Source organism: Ascidiella aspersa, chromosome 3, assembly GCF_963924565.1.
Source record: "Ascidiella aspersa chromosome 3, kaAscAspe10.2, whole genome shotgun sequence".
NCBI classification, from domain to species: Eukaryota; Metazoa; Chordata; class Ascidiacea; order Phlebobranchia; family Ascidiidae; genus Ascidiella; species Ascidiella aspersa.
Window position 1 is genome coordinate 25,734,004 of NC_139449.1, and position 24,001 is coordinate 25,758,004.

Below are 24,001 nucleotides of genomic sequence, written 5' to 3' on the forward strand. Positions count from 1 at the left end.
CGAATACTGCCACAGAACAAATGGACTTTGACGCTTTAAATCTATTTGCAAACGTGGCTGCCACCAAACAAACCACATTCGGGACATATTTGACCAAATCGGCCGCTTTTCTAACTGTTTGACAAAACAAGAAAACGAGAAAGGTAAAATGTTTATTGGACAAAACTCACAAAAGCTGCTAAGTATAGCTGCAAAGTCGACGCTAGACAAGCTAGCAAATATAATCTCAATATCAGAAACCGAAGGGCAAAATCGCACGAAGTTTAAAGGCGATGGCATAAAGGCTCCGGGTTGATACCTAAATTGATTTTTTCACACACATACAGACCCTCTCTGCGCCTCTGCGCCGTAACGGCTTGACACCAAAAAATTAACATTGGGGCTTGCTAGCATGTAGCGCAAAATTTATGCACATTGTATGATAATAGGTTCATTGGACAAGCTAGTCCAAGTCGAAACACGTTTGTCCAAATAAAATATGTTTTTGAAGCCACCAGCATAAAGCCTTTCGTGCGTTAACAAGTCAAGGTTAAATCTTTATTGGCCTTCCAGGAGTTTAACAGTTTTAATAATAGTTTTATGACCTCGCTGTTAAACAGATGGGACTTACATTTAACAATGGACAAGACGTCGTTAGTATGGTGTTGCAATACGACCAGCCTCAGCATGAAGTGCCCCGAATTGGTCTGAATGAAAACTGCATAGCTGCAAATGCTGGTACTGGAGGCGGTAAGCGCAAAGCAACAAAAACACATTTCAAAACAAACAAAAGACTGTAAATCCACTCGGCGGAGGAATTTCAATTGAAATACGCGTACCATGTGTAGAAACAGTGGGAATAAAAGCCACCCTGCACAATGAGCAGTATTGTGGTGTATCCAGAGCCTATGATAGTTGAAAGGAAAATCAAAGAAGTACACTGTACCATTTTAGCGGAACTCCGTCAATTAAGAGAAGTGGGTTCACCGTAAAAAATCCAACCGAGTTTCTCTCAGAGGCCCTGGCGTGTAAAACGTGGGTACAGAAAACGTCGCTTTAACTGTGGAGAAAGGGATAAATTGCAACTGGGGGGAAACAAAAAAGCGACGAAAAAGCAATCGCACAGGCAGACAAAAGTAAAAAATAAACGAAATACATTTACGTTTTCAGGTCGCGAAAACAAACAAATACATTCTTTCGGGTGAACAGTAAAAAGAAAGTCAGTACAGAAGAAGATACCGATCAGAAGTTTCCTTACGCCGTTATATGGTCGCTAAACGCTAGCAAACGCAGGCTAACAACGTTTCGGTATATTTCCTTTTCAGGCCAAACGGCAACTAGATGTCAGAAATAAAATGCGTACGTAGAAAAAAAATAATACGTCAGTGGGGTGGTTATACGCTCGGTATATCAAAAGAGTGTATAAATTGCCAATCTTAAAAAAGACTACGAGCATTAAAGGTCATAAAGTGCGCGGCGCGTGTGCTTCAGAAATCGTCAAAATAAGGGTATAAAAATTACATATAGCTGCTTCCTTGTAGAATGTAGCCCTTGGATACCAAAACACCGAACGAAGCACACAAGGGCAAGTTAATTCACACTTTGAGACAGGCCTGTTGCCCGCTAGACGTCGGTTGGTCGGCTTCGGAACTTGAGGAATGCGGATGTTCAACTTCCGGGAGCTGTTCTTGGTCGCCTCCAGTGGTAGAAGCTGTCCTGTCCTGCAGCCATAAGTGTTGCATTAGGAACTGGATTTATTGTTTTGCGTATTGGGTGCGAACGGAATTCAGAGCGATTTTACGACTAAGGCGAGTTAAGTGTTAAAATTAAAGTTGTTGGGACTTCGTTTTGAGTGTCAAGAACTTTTATGGTTGTACTTACTCCTATTTTAGATACTTTTTAAAATATATTTCAAATAAGACTTCTATTTAGTCATCTGTCAGGGACATATAATTTTTATTGCTTCTATTTTTTTGTTTGTTTTCAAGCGTTATATATATACAGCATTAGTATGGTAAGTAAGCATACTAAAAGTTTCTTAGACGGCCCAACTATTAATTTTTGCTTATATTACCACCTACAACTAAACATGTAAAACTGTAGAGGTTGCAAAAGGGACTCCGTATTTTATGTTTCTCATGCTGATATTGAGGCTGCGTTGAAAAAAATCGTGACTGTTAAAGACACACGATTACCTTAATGATTACCTGCTTTACAAGAAATGTATGTACAAAAACACTTAAAAATACAAAAGCAAACATAAATTGTAAAGGTTTAATATATTTTATTGGTTTCAGAAATGGTAATATTCTCACGACTAGAAGTGAGTGCGTTTATTCTCCCTATGTCTCCTAGTATGTTTTTCAGGTAGTGGGGACATAACTAATGCAGTTTGCAGTTGAACAGATGGAATCGACATACGCGCGAACAGGCGGTGAATAGAACTATCGACCGACCGGCGGCTGCTCGCAATTAAGTGATAGTCCCACACATGACGGACAAACCACCACACACAATTCACACGATAATTAATTATATCGTAAAAAACAAAGTTTGTCACTTTCAATAAAATAGTAATTTTTGTTTATCGGCTAGTTTTTGGGACAGACAAGACCTTTTTTATTTAGTGTTAAAAAACAATTTTCAAACATTGGTGACGTTATAACATATGATGGTTTGACCCATTAACGCTCGGGTTATTCACTATTCATTGTTACACATCCGGTTTTAAAATGACCTGGTTAAAACCTTAAGTCACACACGTTACCGATAGACGCTCAAAGAAATATCCGATCGACGCTCAAAGAGAAAGGTGGATGAAAGTACAGCTCGGGTCAATTTAGACCAGGGGTTCTTAAACTGGGGTCCATGAAAACCCAATAAAAATATTAGTGTATATTTAAGAAGTAATAAATTTATCAAAGAAAACAGTTTATTGAATGCATTAAGACCCCATTTTACTTTAACATTTTTGGACCGAAATCAGCAGATTTCTGAAGTCTATTTGTATTGTGACGTAAAATTATGACGTCATTCTTGAGTTTTTTGCCTACCGTAGTCCATGCGAGGCAAACAATTTTTTAGAGGTCTGCGGTAAAAAAAGTTTAAGAACCCCTGATTTAGACCCAAATAAAAACGTTTAAGCGTTAAGCTCCCTTAAATCGGCGCACAATTCGCTGGCGTAAAAACTGCTTTCAATAATTAATCGACACCCTAAACCTCCAAACTCCACTACGGCGAAATAGGCCGCCGCCGGCGTTTCGTTTTAATCGCACACCCGTCGATTGTCCCACTTAAGAGCTGCTGATTAGGATTGTTAATAACTGGGTCGAAGTGGGAAGCAGCGTGGTTTGGCTTGACCGAAAACAGCGCTCGTCAAAGGCCGCTTGCTTCTATCACCCAAACCTGAGCACTTTGTGTTTTTTTTTTTGGCAGCGGCGCCACAGGGTAATTTGCAATTAGCTCCTAATATGACGAGTTACTTCAATTTGTCAGCAAATTTTAGCGCAGAGCGTTTACGCCCAATGAGAGCTGACACAAATTCCGAAAATCGCAAAAATAATGGCTTTGCCGGGATACGCACACCGAGACATATAGTTGGTTTCGACACATAGCACGGGGTATAACTTTTACAGCAGGGGTTCCCAACCTGCGGACCATGGCCCCCTAGAAGCCTTTTTCAAGGGGGCCATAAAATAAATTAAAAAATAATATTTTTTTTTATCTGTAAGTCTACTTCATTCCATCTACCGGTTACTGTATAAATCATTTTTTAATTAAAATGACGTTTCCTAATTAAAAAAAAAATAGGGCTATTGATTTCTCAAAATTGTCAAAGGGGGGCCACCGTATAAAAAAGGTTGGGAACCCCTGCTTTACAGAGTCCAAATAAATTTTAAACTAGGTTTAACGCTTAGTTTTTGTTTGGGTCATTATTAAGGGCATGTGACTCTGATAACAACCGCGGAAAATGTCACTTAAAATTTGCATTAAAATTTTATTCAACATATCCGGACGAGCCGACATCTACCCTATACAGAAACGAATCAGATTTAATTTTCGTTTGCTGTGAACAGAAGCCTAAGAGAAATGCGGCAATTAACTGTTTCGCTTTGTCTTTTTGACAATAAATCGATTTCAAGGGGCGATACTGCCGTTCCAAATTTAAATACACAACTCAAAATAGATAGATGCTTTGTGGATACCAACTCGTGCAGAAATATTAGTTTAAGCCGGTTGCGGCCATTGAACTAAAAAGTCGATATTCTATATGTGATGTAAAAACAATAAGAACTATACTTTCGATAAAATCAATGCGCATCGAAAACGTTCGACTCAAAAACTACGTCAATAAGCCGATATATGAATATCGGATGGTCGGGAATAATCTAACCTGTTTAAAAGAACCCGACAGAACTCTACATAGAAGCAGCTTTTTTACAAATAACCAAATGTGATATTGTAATATTAATTGTAGCAACCACTATGATGTTATTCGATTTAAAGGGTAATGGTACAGTACATACAGTCTTAGCTTTTTAAATATCATACAAACATTTTACGAGACACGCGATCATAAAACGACATTCGTCAAGCATTTTTGGTGCGCGAAGCTACTTTTCACTTAGCGTTTCGCAGCAAACTACACTAATTACCGAACCAGTTGCTTAACATAATCGATTAACAACTCCCGCACATGTTACGCTCAATTTAAACAGGGCTGCTGCATTAAGCATCCCCCGATTATGTACCAAGGGAATCGGCTACGAAGGTAGGCCAATTAGGTGGGGGCTTGGACTTACGTTTCTATCGTGGTAAAAGCAATGCTAAACGTTTAGCTTAGAATGGATTACTTAGGCGAATTTCATTAAACTAATGAGAAAGATGCAGTTGTAAATTAAGTAGTGTACCTACCGATAGCTCTATTTCCAGCTGGTTGGTGTACGAAGCATCGGATTCATTCGTTTGGCTGTTTTGTCCAGTGGCGTCATCCTGTTGCAATATAACAACTCGTGTCAATACAACAGTCACGTTATACGTCAGGCGACTAAAGTCTATATGTAAAGTCACTTTGTACAGGTTATTGGACGCCGGATTGGGACGCAGGGCAGCATTAAGTCCGTTACACACAATACATGTAGACACCGAGTCCTATTCTGCTCCGTTGAACCGTGAACTTGGCCTAATCGCACGAACATTTCGAAGCGAATTGGTCGACTACGCGGTTGGGCCAATAAGTACATAGCTCACAGAAGAGGGTACAGAAACAACACAACGGTGTGTCCCGTGTATCTGACTGCAGTTTGTCCTGGCGTGATAAGGCACCTTTTGTGGTGGATAGCACATTTAATATCCGAACCATGATAAGAGGCCGATGGCATCGTATTGCGCTCCGCACAGTGAACAGGTTTCCGAGGGGATCTGCTTCGCTCATGAAGCCCGCATATAATTTCAGCGATCAATGAACGGCGTCTGTTGGCGGTAATCCGCAGATTTGAATGGAGGGTGATCCCGGGACGATCGAGCCGTTTCGTGCAGCGAAAGCTCGGTTCGGCGCTATATCGGGCGACAGCCATCATTGCGTGACGCGTGTAAAACGGGCAAAGACTGGAAAAATTGCGTGGAGTCAGATCACGAGTGGAACGCGACCCAGACAATTTCCGGGTGGCAATTAAATCGAGAGTAGAGCGTCAAAGCCGGCCTTCTTTAACAAGGGCGAAAACGGAAATGCACCGGTGATTTTTCGGTGGGCGTGGCGTGCGAGTTTAAATGGGCGTGGCTCGTAGTTGTCACAGGCGCGAGCGAAAAATATATGAACGCTATTTCGTAAAAGGGGAAATAATTGAGTGAGATTGTACCGGTCACATCAATACAAAATTACTCAGCTGCGGTGGCAAAAATGATTCTAATAACAAGGCAATTGCAAAATTACTTTTCGGATCATGGAAGTTCAAAAGTTGGTCAAGTTGGTTTAAATAGCGGGCTGGCAACATTTATGAAAGTGCAATTCTGTTGGTGCACACTTCGGTTTTGGGGAGACAATGTTGCGTTGCTTTTTCAATATTACCGAAACCCTTTTACTTTACTTGCGATATTTCCATTCTAATTATACATGTGAAACCACAATCAAGATTTGTTACTGGAAACAAATCGTTGTCGGTATAAAGATAATAAATTGAAAACATTTGATATAATTCGACCAATAAGTGAACATTACTTTTTATTCAAAAAGGGTAAGCGTCTTATTCAAATGCAAAAAAAGTTCAATGAAAACCTTTTGCCGAGTGCATATTTTCGTACATATGTATGTTAGCTTAGTCCTGTTTAATCAGGCATGCGCACTGAAATATAAGACGTACAGAAAAGTTGGTAAAAGGCGCATTTATTTACTTGTAAGTCCATAAATGTCGCCACCTCAAATGGGCTAAACAAGTACGTTCCCACTTCATCCAAGCTCACCTAATGGCCGCCCGCCGCCTCCTAGCATAAATAAACCGTAGGAGGAAACTGCATTTTGACTCGCTTCAAATATAACGTCATCCGTGGGGACCGTTTATCATCAGTTTTAAACTCTTCATCGATCTCGAAACGCCGAAACAAACAAGGATGGCGCGAAAGACAATGCACGACGCTCTTTGACAAAACGTAAACAATGAAAATTTTGTTTACGCAGCGCGGTTTGGGTTTCGGGGGGGATGTGACGCAACTATCCATCTTAAGCGCGCGAAATTGGGAGCTGGGTAGTTTGTTTGTTTGCTTGTTTTCGATCGGTGTGCAGTTTTGTGGCGCTTTCGGCGGCCGGGATTGCGCAATATCCCGATAAATGACGGCTGGCCGGCCGCACCTTTCCGCTCGTATCGGGGACAGGCGCCGAAATACATCCATATATCCGATTTACGGCAAGCCCGTTTGCTGGTCTAACTGTTTTGACGTTGCGTTTCGAATTGACGCCGCTGTCGGTGGGTAAAAGAACGGAACAACACCAGGCGTCCAAGCGTGTAAGTTTATAATGCAACTCAAATGGGAAGGTCTTTCGATTGCAAACATTAATGAGCCCCAGCATAGTCATGGACTCATGTTCGGCGATTGGTTCGCCACAAAAGTTAGATAACAACAAAAACAATCATGTTAATTAAATCTAATTGTAGGCAAGCGCGCCCCAAACAAAATTGTTACTATCAAACAGGCTAACAAGTGGGGAAAAGGCAAATAACGAGGTTCGCACAAAAGCTTGCACGTGAAAATACTTTTTTTATCAGAGGCGCGACAATGACAATCGCAGATGGTTTAAACAGCTAATCGATCGCCACCTGCATCCTGTGTTTACCCACAACAGCCCCGCGACACAAACAACCAGGGACAGGAAAGTACCGCGGTGACGAGGCAGGGAACGTTACGTTAACTTGCCCTGGGTAATTTCGAAAACTAGGCCGTGCAAAAACGTTTCCGTCACGGGCGTACGAGCAGCGCCTGTTACATAAGCATCGCAAACACGATTGGTAAATATTGGTCGTTTAAGGTTGTGAGCTTCTTCTGCAAATTTTGCAGCCTAACTATACCAAAGTTGTGCGAACACAAAACAAATAAACTGTAGCGTTTTATCTCTTTATAACCACATAAACATCGCAAAACAACGACTCACCGCGCACAAGGTTTTGATTACGTTGATTTTGCACATGGGGCATGTTTGTCTGCTCTCCAGCCACGGGTCAATGCACTTCTTGTGGTAGACGTGTCTGCAAAAACAAGAAAACACCGTTAAAAATGCCAATCGTATGACGAGCTATGACCAAATCGTATGAAGAGCTATGAAGGTAACGGTAACTGGAAATTAGCAACGTATAGCTACACATTTTATACAAAATATAGAAGACATTCAAAGACATTTGCAAAGAAAATTGACAGCATTTCAAACACATAAATTTGGATTGTGCGACGTTTTTTTAATACAGTACAGATGCAATGCTTAAAACAGTAACAAATAAATAAAAAAATTGGTTTTACAACGACACTTCTATAAATAACGTAAGCTAGATATAAAAATTATCAGAGACTTTTGGAAAAATATAGGGTTATTTAATACTTTTCAATACACACAAAAAAACTGAATTAGGTATGTCGTCCATAACTAGCATTTCAAAGAGACAAACAAAATACCTGTGACGTGCTATTCAATATTTTTTATTTGTATTTATTTAAAAAAATGCTGTGCTGCCTACTTAATTTATCTAACTTTACAAATTTATGGTTTATTTTATGCGCGGTTACGTGTGGTAAGTTGTGTAAAGAGAAGCTACAACAAACATATGACGCCCTGTTGTAAAACCGTTCCGATCCCTGGAAATTTTCACGAGCATTTTTATTGGTCTATGAAGGTTTATAGCTCAATAAAGTGCATTTGATTCGGGAGAAAAAATTCCGCGTAAATTCTGTTTATGCTCACAACATCCCAGAATGGCCCATACTCCTTCTGCAAATCTTTTTTTCTAACTGAAAAAAAAAAACAATTTCTCGCAGTACTTAACATACAGCAAGACTGTTTTAAACCGCAAAACGAAACCAGGTATTGACTATAACTATATGCATCAAGCGAAAGGGTCAGCCCCTTTCAAACCTAAAACGAAAGACTAAAGGGGCAAACCAATGTGTGAGTCAGCATTACTCACCCGCAAGGCAGCTTTCGGACCGCCTCACCAACCCGGTAGCACTCGATGCAGACCGCGCAGGTTTCCTCGTTGACTAGGACTTCGTCTCCTGACCGGACGGTGCGGGTGTCCAGCTTGGCGATCACCTTTCGCGTGAGGCTTTGGCGCTGTCTCTGCAAAAGGATTTTGGGCATTTACAACGCTGTTTGCTGTACGCGACCAGTCGAATATGTCGAGCGATAATTGTCGTTTTGATTTGCGTGTTGGTCGAATTGCGGGGCCCATCTGTGCCGCTAAAATAGAAACCTCACGAACACGGAGAAAAACGGAAAAGGTGGGTAAGGGAAGTCGGAAAATAGCACGAAAACAGGGTGGTACTAGTGAGCTCGCCTCCTTTTGAATAGTGAAATAACGAACGTCATTACGGCAACCATATTTATGTTGGAACATAAGCACCTTTGAAGTGTTTTCGTTTTAGTAATGATTGGACACGTAAGATTCGAAAAACAATATCCTGGATTAAAAAAAGCAGGTATTAACAACATTTTCGTAAAGGCTCAAACCAAGTGCTTATTAAAACTTTTCCGAAAATGTGGTTAAAACTTTTCCGAAATGTGGATTGGGGTTGTTTTAGCTCGGTTGTGGTCGTTTTTAACAAAATCACAAATGCATCTGGTTGGAGAACAAAGTAATGTACCAAAATATGTCATATGGGCCAGTCGAGTCAGTGTTCAATTTTATTTAGTTCGATTTCACTTGTGTGGGACTGGCAGTCATTTTGATTTCCCAACATCAGCGCCTCGCTTCGGCAAACTATTTAACACATTTGGCAGCTTATACGCAGATGATTGACAGCTATTCAGGTTGCGACTTCCGAGAAGTTGGTATGTAACTATGACGTGAAATGTAGGCTTGAGCGCTATTTCTGATAATCCGATATAAAAATAGAACAATTTGATGTTCAAGATAAATGTCCCTTCAGGCGGTTGAAAATCTAAACCAAAATAACAAACAGGCACACGACATTTTCTAGGCAAATAATTACGATTTTTTGTGGGGAAAATCCTTTTTTGGAATAGACTCTAATATAAAGTTAACTTTAACCAAGTACTTCGCGCTAGGATTTTCAACCAAACACTTTTTGGTATATAAACCAAAAACAGCTCTTCTGTTAGATCTACTTGTTTTGTAAATCAACTAGAATAAATTTCGTTTGTCACTGATATTTTAAATCGTGTTAAAGACTAACACGTGCACTCAGTGCCTGTTGTGGGAGGATTTTTAAGTTATTATCTACCACAGCACACAAAAACGTACTGTAAGGCACCTCAGGCCAATACACGCCTTCGCAAACACATTTTAATGTTAATTCCTACAAGCAAACGATAACAGTAATCCAGCTGACGTCTAACGATTACTAAAGCGGTGGCCGTTCACAACATTTCATTAGCTGATTGTTTCAGGAAGAAATGATTTATTTTATGCATAAGTTCAAAAGGGCACATTTTCGTGAAGTCATTCAACCGATCCCGTGGCCAAACTAAACGGGGATATGACGCAAATCAATAACGCCTCAATTGATACAGCTCCACAGACCTCACGCAAGCAAGTGCCAATTATTTTGGACGATGTCTAGCTAGTCCCGTAATTTTTAAGGGCCTTATAGAACTATACAGCACGGACCATATTTGCTACTCTATATCCGGACATAAATAACTTCAGAAATTCACGTTTCAAGCGTTAAAGTCAATCAGTTGTGACCAATAAGTCCTTTTATTAGTTCAAGGAATCAATATTGTTTGAAGGAATCAATATTGTGGTTTTATGGCAGAATGACTCATCAAACGTTCAACAAGAGGTCTTCTTAAGTTAATTTACAATTTACAAAGTATTACCATTTAGGGTATTCGTCAACTTGTGTAGTACTAAAAATATAACATGGCCCTTTCATTTCAATGCGGAAATAGTAAAAAGTATACAAGAAGCACGTTTTAAATGTACGCCACTGCATTTAGGGAAAGTATCTACCTTACAGTACACAACAGGCGAATGTTTCACGATTAAAGCCACTGACAGATTTCCACAAAATCTACTTTCCATGTAAGTTTGTGATCATTGGCAATTTCAAGCAACAATGACTTGACAAAAAGTTTGAATGGCAGACGAGCAAGCAGTGTTTCAATATTTATGGGAACACCAAACGAGGGTGTCAACTGTCAATCATTGGACACTTTTTGTGACTTTACACTGAACACCTATGTTTTGTACAAGTAACCATACATCAGTGGCATTTTACACAAGGCATCAGGTGTGTGGCACTTCTAAATAGAATTACGTGGGGACAAAATGGAAGCTGTCATGTTATAAAGTTTACCAAACTTACTTCTAGGCCTAAATGCAAATTGCTTTTTGACAAGTGGACCACCTTTCTCCCAAGGGTCATCATATTTTATGTATGCCATCATAATTTGTGTGTGTGTTTATTTATACAAAGGATTTATAATATATTAATTTTTGCCAAATGCATTACAAAGTGCACTTTAAATATAACCCGTTCATTTAAAGACTGTATAATACTGAGCAGATCATAATTTCATGAAAACATACACACACATTAAAAATTTTTCTGTCATTAAACAAGTTATTGCCTTTTTAAAGTTTGGTTTAAAATGGCGACCAAACTTTCATGTATAAACTCGTTATATAATTCGGTGTTACTTGCTGATCTTATACCCTTACCTGGCCCCTGTTGTGTGCCTGAATAATTCGGAATCTCTGAATGTAGTAGAAAACAAGCCAAGCAAGAGACACCAGCATCAAAATCATGAAGGAGACGGCAACAAATATTATTGTTGTCTTTTGTGGCTTGCCTCTGATGGAAAAAACAAGCTATTAGACAGATTATTTAAAATTTAGCCTTGGGAGAAAAAAAGATGGAACTTGCAATGTAGAGCTGGAAACATGTAATGTAGTGCATCTTTTAACATCAACCTCAAAATTTTTAATGTAATTCAAAGAAGTGCTTTAGGTCAGTTTATCGTTGTACCACAGTAGTACGATATTATGAAATATATATGTGAGAAGTTGTTTAAGTTGAAAATAATCCGTTATTTTGGCAGTTACCAACCAGGAGCTTTACCATTGTAAAATGTAATAAACATACTTTTAGTTGTACATAAATACCCTACATAGCAACATGTACTTCTAAAAACAAATATCAATTTTTATATATTTTAAGACATAGCTGCTGATTGCTAATATCGCAACTGTTTTCCCATTGTAATACAAATCAAATTTTTTGACATTTTAAATAAATAATTATGCATAATATTAATATGCATTTTGATGGCTTGTTATGTGTGATTTGTCCACCAGCGCTATTCAACATAAGTGAGCTTACCCTGGCTGTGGGTGTCTCTTTCCAGGATTTATATCAACAGTTACAATAACTCCATCGTTAACTTGAGCAGCAATGGAAGAAGCAAGGCTGTGGTGTATTATGATCGACACAATATCTTGGGAACCTTAAAAGCAATAGAGGTGTCAGACAGTACAGGATTGGAGAATGTAATATTTCAATGCTGTAGTTATACAACTTTTCTTACCTTCTGTAGCCATTTTTAAAAACAGTGTACTCCATTTATTTATTTATACAAATATATAAATAAAACCTTACTTTCATGGCTCATTATTGTATTTTCTTGTGAGTCCTTGTAATCATAAACAATAATTCCACTTGCATTTCCCCGTATTGCCTAAAAGTAAGGTAATTGAGTTTTTAAATAACAGGAATTCTCAAATTCCAAGTGGTATACCAATCAAGCAAATAACATTGCTAACTCACATTGTCAATCTTATCAGCAAATGAACAGTTTCCTCTTGAAACTAATGCTATCCATGGAAATGTCTTGGTAACGCGGTGGTAATCAAAATGACATCCATCAGTAATTCCTGTCTTGGTTATGAGCGAATGTACCACTTGCCCATGTGCATTTAGAATTGGTGAGTGAGCACCGTAACTACCAACCTCATCTGTGCCTGTTTCCGAACCCTTGGACAAAACAAGAAGATAAACTAGTTGTTTGGCATGTACAATAGAAAAGGCACTTCTGTACAACTTAAATGCACAGGATTCAAAATCAGAATGTTGGTGTTCACATTTACACTAAATCATTACAGTATTAAAAATTGGGCACTGGTCTAGAATCCTACCACATTATTAAATCAACGCGCACAATATTTGGTTTAGGGTTAGTATAATCATTATTTATTAATAATACTTGACCCACCCTAACCCAAGCGCTAACCCCGCACCCTAACCCAAATAATGTGCGATGTGGTAGGATTCTAGACCGGCGCCAAAAATTGTGAAAGCCAACTTACAACTGAAAAATTCTGTTCATTCATAGTGTAGTTGAACACCACTACAGCACCATAATAGTAATCATTTGAGCTGTCTGTGGTTAGTCCAGCAGAAACAAATGAATCCAACAGGAAACTTGTTGTAACACAAAACAGCACTTTGTAGAGCATCATTAGCTACTTTGTCTCTGTAATGAATAAAAACCCAAATATAACAATGAAAAGTTAAGATTAACTTAGGATAAAAATGGGCGCTCTTTCACTAGTGTACGTGAAAAGTTATGCAAAAAAAAATAATAATAATACTGCATACCACAACGCATATTGTTTGGGTTAGGGTGCGGGTGAGCGTTTGGGTGAGGGTGGGTCAAGTAATATTATGTTTATTATTAATACTAACTTGACCCACCCTCAACCAAACGCTAACCCGCACCCTAACCCAAACAATATGTGTTGTGGTATGCGGCATTTGAAGAAAAATTTTTTTTTAATAATTTTTACGTACAATAGTGAAAGAGCGCCTAAAAATGTTGCAAAATTATGGGGCATTATAAGAAGTTGTATGAAAATACCAATTACCAACCTTAATTCAACATAATGTATAAAATATAAAAAGCAAACTTTAAAACAAATTGATATTTAATTTTTGTTTAACACGGTATGTTTGTGCATCACAATTTATTTATTTATTTAGCAATAGATTAGCTTGCTTTTACAGTTATATATATATAACAAAAATATTATTATAACATGAAAGATTTTAAATGTTATAAATATGAATATAACAATATCGCATATATTTCAATGACTTTTGGGGGGCTTAAGGTAAGATAAAATGACATATTTTATCACTGTTGTTCTCTTTTTCTGATCTAAGCTTTTAGGGGTATATAAAATATAAAAATATTTACTCAAGAAACAAAAACAGTTAGACTCAGCGGCCTACTTTTTATTCATTGTTTACGTAAAATCGGCTGTGATAACGCACAGAACCACTACTGAAAGCTGTCTACTCATTTTTTCTCTGGATGTTGTGACGCTGCTTTGTTGCGATGTAAGTTGGTAAAGGGAAATGTTACTGCGTCACCTTGTGGTCATGAATAAATTAGTAAGTTAGTCCTTTGTAAATGGTTTTACGTTAGAATTAGATCAGTGAATAAAAAAAACTCAAAGAGGAATAATATTGGGCTTAACTGTTTGGTAAAACTCATAGACCTAACAAAGACCTTTTTGTGGTGTTCACATGATTTTGTAATACGCTACTTTTGTTACCGAGCAGCCATAAACTTTTTTAATTTACTTATGAACAGCGACTAGCGGTATCTATTTTTTGCTGGTCATTATAGAAATCAGTAGTTAAAATAGTTAACAAGTCAAAAGTTTTGTTTCTTTGTACCTTTTTAGACGTAATTCTGAATATTACATTAAATAGGCATGGTGGTAAACGAAAGAATACGAAATAAAATGTCTAAAACCACATAGATAGGGAACCGGTACATTGAGACCGGCCATTTGTTCTAAAAAACTTTTTTAGTACGAATTACGTTAAGTATTAATTTAGGTGTGTCCCTGTCCATGTTTAAGTCCACAAAAAACGCAGTCCTCTGGCTGGTTTTCACATTTGATAAAAAAGACGGTTAGGAGACGGTAAGTCAAACAAAGTTTTATCGCACAAGCGACGTTTCATCTTGCTAAGCTTTTCCTGGTGATCATGTTTCCGAGAAAGTTAGGACTTCCACACACAGCGTATTGATAAATATTTTTTTATTTCTAGCGTAACAAGCACACCATTGTTTTGTAATCAGCACAGCAGATAGCGCGTGAACTTTATAAATCTAGAGTTCGGGAACATGGACACGATAAACAATTCTTAAAACGAACGACGGAAGCGCCTTGGAGTGAGTGGAACAAAAATGATCATCACGAAAAACAAAGACACACAACGATTTACGTGTTGCTTTCCAGAATAAAATACGGCGTATATTTACATGCGACACTGCAAATAGTGTGTTATGTTTTTGTGTAGGTTGAAGGCACTTTTCCACACCAAAACCTATTTTAACTGAACTGAAAGTAAGTCATGATGTTTTTTGTTACCTTCGCCAGTCACCAATATATTCGCGCGAAAACTGATGCACGAATTTCGAACCAAAGCGAGATTAGGTCGGGCGGGTCAGAAAGCCGTTCTTTTCGGGCTGGTAAAAGTCGTGGCACATAGCCTGCACCAGTTCGTTCAGTTCCTTCATCAGGTCTTCCCTGCAACTGAAATGAAACATAATAAGAATATCAAAGCCTATACAGAAGTAGGTATCATTTTGAACGTTTCGAATAACTCTTTATTCATTTTCAACATCGCCTTATTACACCTCCATCCAATATGTCTGAAATGAAACAGTTTTGCAATTTATGCAACAAATTTGCACTTAATAAAGGTAGACTAATGATAGCAATTTCTTTATATTGCACAGAGTTTTTAACTTGAAAAACTACCAAGAAAATTGAAACGAGAAGTATGACCTTAAGCACGTCGACCGAATTTTAGCTCAGGCTTTGTTTGTTATGTTTGACGCAGAAAGTTTATGTATAAATTTCTCAGTGTAAAATTGGTGCTTTGTTTTATTGCTGCAATTGTACTCTGGTTAAGTTTATTCGCAACCAAAAACCTCACCAAAACCAAATTCTCTCTTAGGAATTCGCAAAGGAAAAATCCTTATGACATATTATTTTAATTTCGTCAAAGTTTTTTATGCAAATCTACACAGAGTGTCCCATTTGCGTAGAATTGACTTACATTCCGACTTTTCCGCATATTTCCGAGTAGTACTTAATCTTCGGCTCGGTGCCGCTGGTTCGAATCGTTAGCACCACTTGGTTGGAGAAATAGAAGGTGATCATATGACTTGATGCTGAAGACGGGAGAACCTAAAAGTAGCAGTTTTGAATGTTAATAAATGATAAGGGAATATGGTTACCGTTTGCTTCATTTAATTCTTGTGGTGAAAACGCTACAAACCAAATAGAAAATATTGTAACTTAAAGGTTGTAAAAGGTTAGGATGAATAATATTACTCTTTAGGTTAAATGTAGATAGTGGGTGGAACATATCAACGGTGCGTCCCTCGCTGTACATTAGTCGTTTCATGTGTCATATAAGTTTTATTACGCCTTTCGGATTCGCAAGGTAAAGATAAAATAAAGTTTAAGTGTAATTGGATACCAAAAGTGAGTTGTGGCCGTGAAAGTGACGCATATTCAACCGTTTGAAGAAGGGCAGGAGTGTTACTTACCACAAACATCAGTTTGTTGTGTACACAAAAGCACTTTAGGCGTTCGTTAAAATGCTACGTGTATAACAGGTCAGGACGACGAAAACTGTCAAACATTAACTGAACGCGATGGAGAACTTTAAAGTGGAATATCTGACCAGCGCTTACCCATACAAAGATTTATGTTTTACGAAGACAGTGCTTTACATATATAAATTAGAGGTAAGGTACCAATGGAAACACTATTAATTTGTTGTTAAAATACTCTATAATCTAAGATTTGCGAATTCTGTTCAACCGACTACACATTGCAAGATTATGTATGCATTTTTATTGACGAACATTTTCCCGTCTATCTATTATTTAATTTTCTCTTAATGACTGTTTCCGTGAATTTTTCTAAAAACGTTTTAACGATTTCGTATCACTAAAAAGTTTAAAAGGGTTGAATATACAGATAACAGTTTTTCGTTTGTACTATACGAAGTATCTATTTCGCCTAAAAGGCACTAACGGTTTCTGTAAAAAACTGTGAGGACGATCGTATAAATAATTAAAATGAGCTACATGATCCTAAGGTCTAGACCAGGGTCTTTCACAGTAGTCTTCGGGGGTCACGACTGAACATGTATAATTTGAATTTTTCGCCAATAGAACTCAAGTTTTGTGTTTTTTAGGACTTTAGAGACCTCTCATGTAACGTTCCACGGCGTTTTTTTCTAATCCGTTGGTGGGGTGTGGTGGGCAAAAGCGCCAATGGATGAAAGAGGGTCCCTACACATAAAAGCCAGTACACAAATTGCCACGCACCGCCACTTTGTTTGCCTCGCGGCTGTCAAAACCGGTTGTCAGGTCTCGAACGTGGCTGATCGTGAAGCGGGCTAGCTTGCCCGGGTACCGGTGCCCTCTTGACTCGTCAACGATGTCGTCACCTGCGCTGGCGTCATAGTGACGTAGTCGGTGGAACATGGCGTCGATTTTGTCGCGATCGTGTCCGATGTAGTAGGAGTTGCTGCTTACGTGATCGCCGTACCTAATTATCGCGTGATAGCGGCAAAGTGAAAGCTGTGTTTTTAGCCAGAGAACTTATGCCAATAGATGAAATATTTAAGATGTTTTAATTAATTTATTTAAATTTCCTCATAAGACAAGAAAATGGCGAAGCCATTGTTAACGGTGATATAAATGCGTAATCAAATTAGGCACGGAATAACTGTTGTTCGCCAAAGGTCGGTAACATCTGGAGAAAAGTTAATAGTACCCCTCGATGTATAAAGCATCAAATTATTTTTTTTAAAAGGCGACAAGGATTCCGTATCAGTTTAGTCTGAAAATCATCTTGCCTTTATCCGAAGTTTACATTTACTTAGTGATCTTGTATTTAAGACTATAAGTAAAAGGAACGCATATTTGATGTGTAAGGTCAATTATAAATCACATGATAGGTCGTTAAAAAAATAAAAAAGCCAGGTTACTTTTCGTAAATATTTTGAAGTTGCTGCGCTAGCGTGGTGCCTTTGGTTGCTAGGTAACAAGCGCACTCCGCCATAACCGACAAGCCACTGATTCCATCTTTATCGAGGACGTTGCTTCCGTACATGAACCCTGCAAAGCAAAACAGAAACGAAATACAGTTAATCTAAGTTTCTTTATTGTTTAAAACAGCGCTTCGTAACCTATGGCTGTTTACGCCCTAAGGCAGCGGCTCACGAAGTATGCGTCACGACCTAACTTGGGTTGTAAAGGGTAATCAAACGGGACGGTGAAATATGCCAATCGTTGACTGAATGATTCCTTTAATCAATGCTCGTTCTATGCCAACATAAACTAAATTATTGCATCTAACGCATGTATTTGGCTTTATTGCGTTGAACTTATTATTGAATCATAAGCAGTTTTGGCGGTATTGAAGTCATTTCTTTGATAAATCACGTATGAGTTCACAAATTAAGTTTAGTTGATTACAGAATTATATTGGAGCTGAAAAGTTTATAGGTCAGTGGGCAGGAGCGGATCCAGTGGGGGGCAGGTCAATCCTATATGTTTTGACAGCTTTTACTACGTAAACACTTTTTTTGAAAACCACTGACCCAAAGGATAATTTGAAAACTTATTTAGGGTTGGGTTGAAATGAGATGCTCACTAAGAGTCCTAAATGACTGAATGTAGTTTGACGACATTTTGTGATAAATATTTGGGTCCTTCAGTTGCATTTTTTTTAATTCAATGCAGGGCATAACATTTTTTTTAATTGAAATCATTCAATTCTTCTCGTGGGTGACGATACCTAAATTTCAAATAAAGAAAGGGAACAAAATAAAACTGAGACAACAACCTAAATATTAAACAATTTTTTTCTTTTCTATCTCCCTCACAAATGTTTCGGAATTTAAGTGGCTCATGCATTATGGTTCCTCGTAAAGATGTCTTTTAAATTAGGCTGTTTGACATTAAAACAAAAATCAGGGCCTTTTGTCAGGCAAGGCGGCGAATACTTTGAAATGCTGTTTATTTACAATTGATGGCTTACCGATTGCTTCCTCGAATGCATATAGGACCGTTTTGCCAGCTTTCATCAGTTGGTCGGCTCGGTTTCCCATCCATTTGAAACCCGTCAATGTGTCCTAAAACGTTTGTCGGTTCACAGCAAGTCAGTTTACACGCGATACAAACGCCACTCTTCGCGGTGTTTTTGTAGTTTATCAAATCACAGATATACGTTGTGTATATAAATTTTTTAGGTGTTTGTTATTTACGTAGGAAATGCATTTATGTAATCACACTCGCACAGTGAAAACATTCAGTAAGGTAAGCGTCACGTATCTTCTCGTTTAAACGTCAGGTCTTATGCATGACACAAATCGCGACTTTAATAGAATAGCACTAGCTCCTACATCAAGACGCACCAAGGAAGTACGTTCAATCCATCATACGAAATTCACGATTGCTCAAAAGTACATCGGTGGTAAAGGCAAGCGTGACAACTTTGCAAACTAACTGTAGGAATCATGCTTGCTTGGACGCGAAACACTTTGGATTATATTTGTTTATGACATGTACAGCAAACTTTTTTTTCTTTACTTGAAAACACATTACAGATTCACCTCATAGACTGATTATAATAAGACACAACAATTTATGATTGACTTTTCAGGCCTGCTAAAAATTGGGATGTTTAAAGCTACACCTTAACTCAGGAGCGTTATTAAACTCACAGTTAAAAATATAATTAACACAGTGAACAAAAGATTATAGTACTGTAAAGCACCACTAGGCCAATTTCATAGGAAATAAAAAGGATCTAAAGGGCAGCCTCACCTCGAAAGAAAACCCCTCAACGCTTGCGATTGACCTCAAGATTACAGAAGATACGGTGCTACTGAGCATGTAAACGTCCTTGTTGGCACTTCTGTCCGGGTGATTCGTCTTAAACACGTGCCACGCCCAAAATCCAAACAACGCCCCTAAAATTTTACTGAGGTTATGGGAATACCAAGCTAGCTGCTAGTAAAACTGGAATAAGTGTTGATGATTTATCTAGCATATAAATATAACAAATATAACACAGACATTAACGTCAGCGTTCTACTTAACTCGCAAGTTTTGGAAAATCTAAAAAAACGTAACAGAGCAGTGATTGCATAGCGAAAATCAAGCTAAAAATTAACTGGACGAGACAGTAAGCCAAACATTTTTTCAGATCTTTTTTAAAGGCATACTTTTATGTATTTTTGGTATAAAAATTGTCAGCAAACCATATCTTCACGTCCACATACCAAGTTCGTTTCCAGTGAAAACCCTCCACGTCCCGTCTTCTTTCTTCTCAGCAACTGCAAGTCTGTCAGCGTCAGGGTCATTTGCTAATATTATAGAACTTCCCGTTTCATCTGCAGTCCTCATAGCAAGCAACTGTTCAACAAGACAGCAATTACAAAGAGGCATACTGTACACTGTATAGCTTTAGCAACAGATTTCATGAATATATTTGCACACATTTCAGTGAATTAAATTATACAGGAAATTAAAACAATTGTAATATGTTAGGCAAGGCTTCAAAAAGTATTCTCAAGTTGGGTATGAAAGATGAAAAAAAAGTAAATTAATGAAAATATTGAACAATAAAATGCTCAAAATACATATTATTTACCAAAACTCCCTTTCCCTCTTCCGGATTTGGATATTTTACAGTTGAAAATTCTGGGTCGGGGTTCATTTGCTCAGGAACGTCAGCAAACTTTGGAAGACCAAACGTTTCAAAAGACTTTTTTGCATAATCAGAACCAACACCGTGAACAGGAGTATAGGTGAAACGCAGCAAAGTAGATTGATTTAAAGATCTGCATTTCAAAAATGTTGTTAAATTCACAATGTGTAACATATAGTTATTTATACTTAAGTTTTCTGCAACTAATTAAGAACAAATGCCATGTAAGTGAGTTTAAAATTAAACCTACTTGTAATTGCTGTACTTTGAAAGATCTAAATAGTAGGAATCCATGACTTCACTTAACGGATCAATTATATTTGAAGAATTTAGACGGAATTTTTCATCCCATACCTCATTGCAAGAAGGGGTAAGATTTTCCATTATTGATGAGGCAATTCCTAAACAAGTGAGAAAGTATATGATTTTATAAAATATTAAAATCGAACATAAAAAGCAGAGTAGATTTTTACCTGAATCGTGAGGTGGAATGATTTGGGCACCATTATCCCAATACACCTTGTAGCCATTGTCCTGTTTTGGATTATGTGAAGCCGTCACCATAATGCCAGCACATGTTTTGTACTTCAAAACACCATAAGGCTACAAAACACCAATAAAACATTTTAATAACTCTTATGTGATTATTATTATTATTGGTGAGTACAACTTATCGACACCATGCTACTACTTACTACAAAAGGAGTTGGCACAATTTTTGAATACAAATAAACTTTTACATCAGACAGTAGAAACACATTTGCTGCCAGACTAGCAAACCTAAAAAAATAAATCACAATTTTTAATTTCTGTAAACTACCAAAAAACATGTACCAACAAACCTTGAACTATTATGGCGTGAATCATAACCAATAACAACACCCCTGTCTTTAAGATCACCTCCAAACTTCTTTAACAAATATTGGCAAAAACCCTAAATTAAAAAACATTAATGCTTAAATTCAACACAAGTTAAAATAATTTTTATAAATGCAATAAATCCTTACCTGAGTTGTTTGAATTATTGTTAAATCATTCATTCGGGAATTGCCAGTGCCCATCTCAGCTCTTAGTCCTACATAAATTAAAGCAATGTTACAGAAATACACAGTGCCTTTATATGGAGTGTCATGTCAGCATGCAACTTATGAGCAAGAATTCACAACGCCATTTAACACAACTTGTTTTATACTTTGTAATGCATGGTATGCCAATAAATGATTGGTCGAAATTAAAATCACAGATAAACACAAAATGCTGGGGGTGAGCTAAAAAGAATAAGGGAATTGATTTTTTTTAAATGAAGAAAATGTGTCATACTTTTCACAGCTAATTAGGAGTACCAACATTTATTGAATGACGTAAACAAAAGAATGTATATATTCAGACTAAAATATCTCTATAGTGCTCTACCTGCTGTTCCAAACTCCATACGATTCAGTAAATACTTTTTAAGCAAGTCTATTTTTTTCTCTTTGCAAAGAGTTAGAATTTCATTTCTTGATGTCTCATTCTGTAATAATATTTTAGATAAATTAGTAATCAGCAAAGCCTATACAGGACTTGGTAAAATGATTTATTTTATGTTAATAATTTTTTATGTTAATATTTTGTAATGGAAATATATATTGCTTAAAGAATACTTAAAAAACGCTGCCATTACTTAGTCTACACATTATGCCAATATGTTAGGTGTGCAGCACCGGATTCTCAGGTGTTCACTGTGCAGGTGTGCAATATTGCTGACTCGGTTTGGAATTCCTACCACAGTACAACTCAAATTTAGATGTGTAATTTACTAATACAGATGTGTAAATATAATCCTTAAAAAAATGTTGGTAGTATATATACCTGCCACAGAAAGCAGGTTGGTTATGTGGTAGGTACGAACTCAGGATAGTTCAAAAACAATTGGTGTGCACAACTGGATTAGTCAATTGCATTCTAATTTAGGAAAAGGTTGAGTTACAGTATGATTACAAACCCAATTGTGCACAAAAACCTTGATTGCACGCCTGGATACCAGTCTGCATTTCACGGCACTTGATCTAGGGTGGGCATCACCAGATTTTGAGGTGTGCAATCAAGTGTTTTGGACACCTTAGGTTGGAAATTCTACATCAATTTACCTTTTTTTCGAAGTATAAGTGCGCAATATACCAATTTACATGTGCACACAAATTGCTTCACAAAAACTATGGGGTGTGATCCTGCCACAAAATGCAGACTGGCCTGCATACCTGTTAACCAGTGTACATATCATTGAACTTCATGCCGAGATTTAGGGTGAGCAGCGCTCAATTCAAGGTGGGAAGGTATGCAACCGAGGTTTATGCACACCTTTCTTTTTTGGGAATTTAGATGTGCAAGTTGCTAATTCACGTGTGAACATAAATTGCTTCCAAAAATATCTGGATTTCACGCGTGACGAACATACCTTGTCAAGATGAAGCCAATCTTCTATTGCCTTGTCCAATTTGACATCAGAAGTTTTTTCGAACGATTCCATCTTGTATTAGCTCTACTTGACTGTAGCGGTTTGGTGAAACGTTTGCAACTCTTAACCGTTATAAGGCCGGTGAGCTGAGCTGTTACTACGGTTGCTGTTCGATTTGTTTACCTATTATCCAGGAAAAGAGAAACGTATTTTCACGAAACAAGACTCTATTTCGGTGTTTTGACGGTTTAATATTACAAGTGAAACAACCAAAATTCATAAAAAAATAATAAAAAGTCATTAAAGTTTTCTAGCAGTAATAATGTTACTTAATATTTAAACTATATTTATTCTTTTAAACATAAAAACTTTGTCGTATCCATTATACGCGTGTCGCTTTTTGCGTTTCCAAAATTTGTAGTTCCACTACACGTAATATACTGTACTGTAAGAACAACTTCATTTGAAACCTGGGGGCGGGGCAAGTGATGATGCAAGGTGCGAGAAACTAATGAGTCGTATTACATAACCTGTCTTTTGATGAAACTCGGTTCCCAGAAAACATTTAAAACTTTAAACTTGTAATTGAGCAGTTTGCACTAACACTAACGGTATGTAGGCTACACGCGACAGCAGCGATTTCTTTGAAATGTATACATATTAGGTGTATCATAGCGTTGTATTTCAAGCAATGTTCCCACTATAAATCAAAACAACATACAGTACACCGAAAACTAGTAGGGGTCAAATTCTAGTCTGAATGCGATCAGCTCCAACCAAAGGTTCCCGACGTTCTGTTCATATATCTGCCGTTATCATTATAGACGGGAACACACAATATGACCTACATTCACAACAATACCGATATTTAAAGCAGGCTAATCTACAATACCATAGTATTAAGTCTTACGACATAATAAAGCCAAATACACAGTAGTATTCACGACAGAATAAGATCTAAATCTTCTGAATAACAACTAAACCTGTCGACGGAATAGGCATAGGTCCTAATTTCGTTTGAATAAGGCCTAAAAGGGGGTATGGGACGATATGGGCCATCGCTCTGACTTCGGCAGTTTTGGTGTCAACGTTCGGGCGCTGCTGTTTT

The 24,001-nt window shown here is 37.7% G+C and overlaps 2 protein-coding genes across 2 annotated transcripts; both read right to left on the bottom strand.

Annotated features, from left to right (window-relative positions):
- Positions 1-345: 345 nt before the first annotated feature.
- Positions 346-13,170, bottom strand: LOC146161142 (RING finger protein 150-like). The gene is made up of 9 exons (XM_083384192.1): positions 13,008-13,170; positions 12,469-12,675; positions 12,301-12,379; positions 12,025-12,148; positions 11,364-11,496; positions 8,646-8,797; positions 7,622-7,715; positions 4,894-4,971; positions 346-1,700 (listed from the first exon to the last, which is right to left on the bottom strand). Exons 1-9 carry the CDS (start codon positions 13,158-13,160, stop codon positions 1,575-1,577), a joined length of 1,146 nt encoding a protein of 381 aa, XP_083240318.1. The 5' UTR covers positions 13,161-13,170; the 3' UTR covers positions 346-1,574.
- Positions 13,171-14,742: 1,572 nt separating this feature from the next.
- LOC146161143 (phosphopentomutase-like) lies at positions 14,743-23,034 on the bottom strand. Its single transcript, XM_083383480.1, has 15 exons — positions 22,894-23,034; positions 21,870-21,969; positions 21,464-21,531; positions 21,299-21,390; positions 21,152-21,236; positions 20,930-21,059; positions 20,707-20,857; positions 20,400-20,589; positions 20,029-20,161; positions 19,571-19,716; positions 18,783-18,876; positions 17,728-17,857; positions 17,063-17,285; positions 15,778-15,908; positions 14,743-15,248 (listed from the first exon to the last, which is right to left on the bottom strand). The coding sequence occupies exons 1-15, from the start codon at positions 22,963-22,965 to the stop codon at positions 15,146-15,148; spliced, it is 1,848 nt and encodes a 615-aa protein (XP_083239606.1). The 5' UTR covers positions 22,966-23,034; the 3' UTR covers positions 14,743-15,145.
- Between the last annotated feature and the right edge of the window lie 967 nt (positions 23,035-24,001).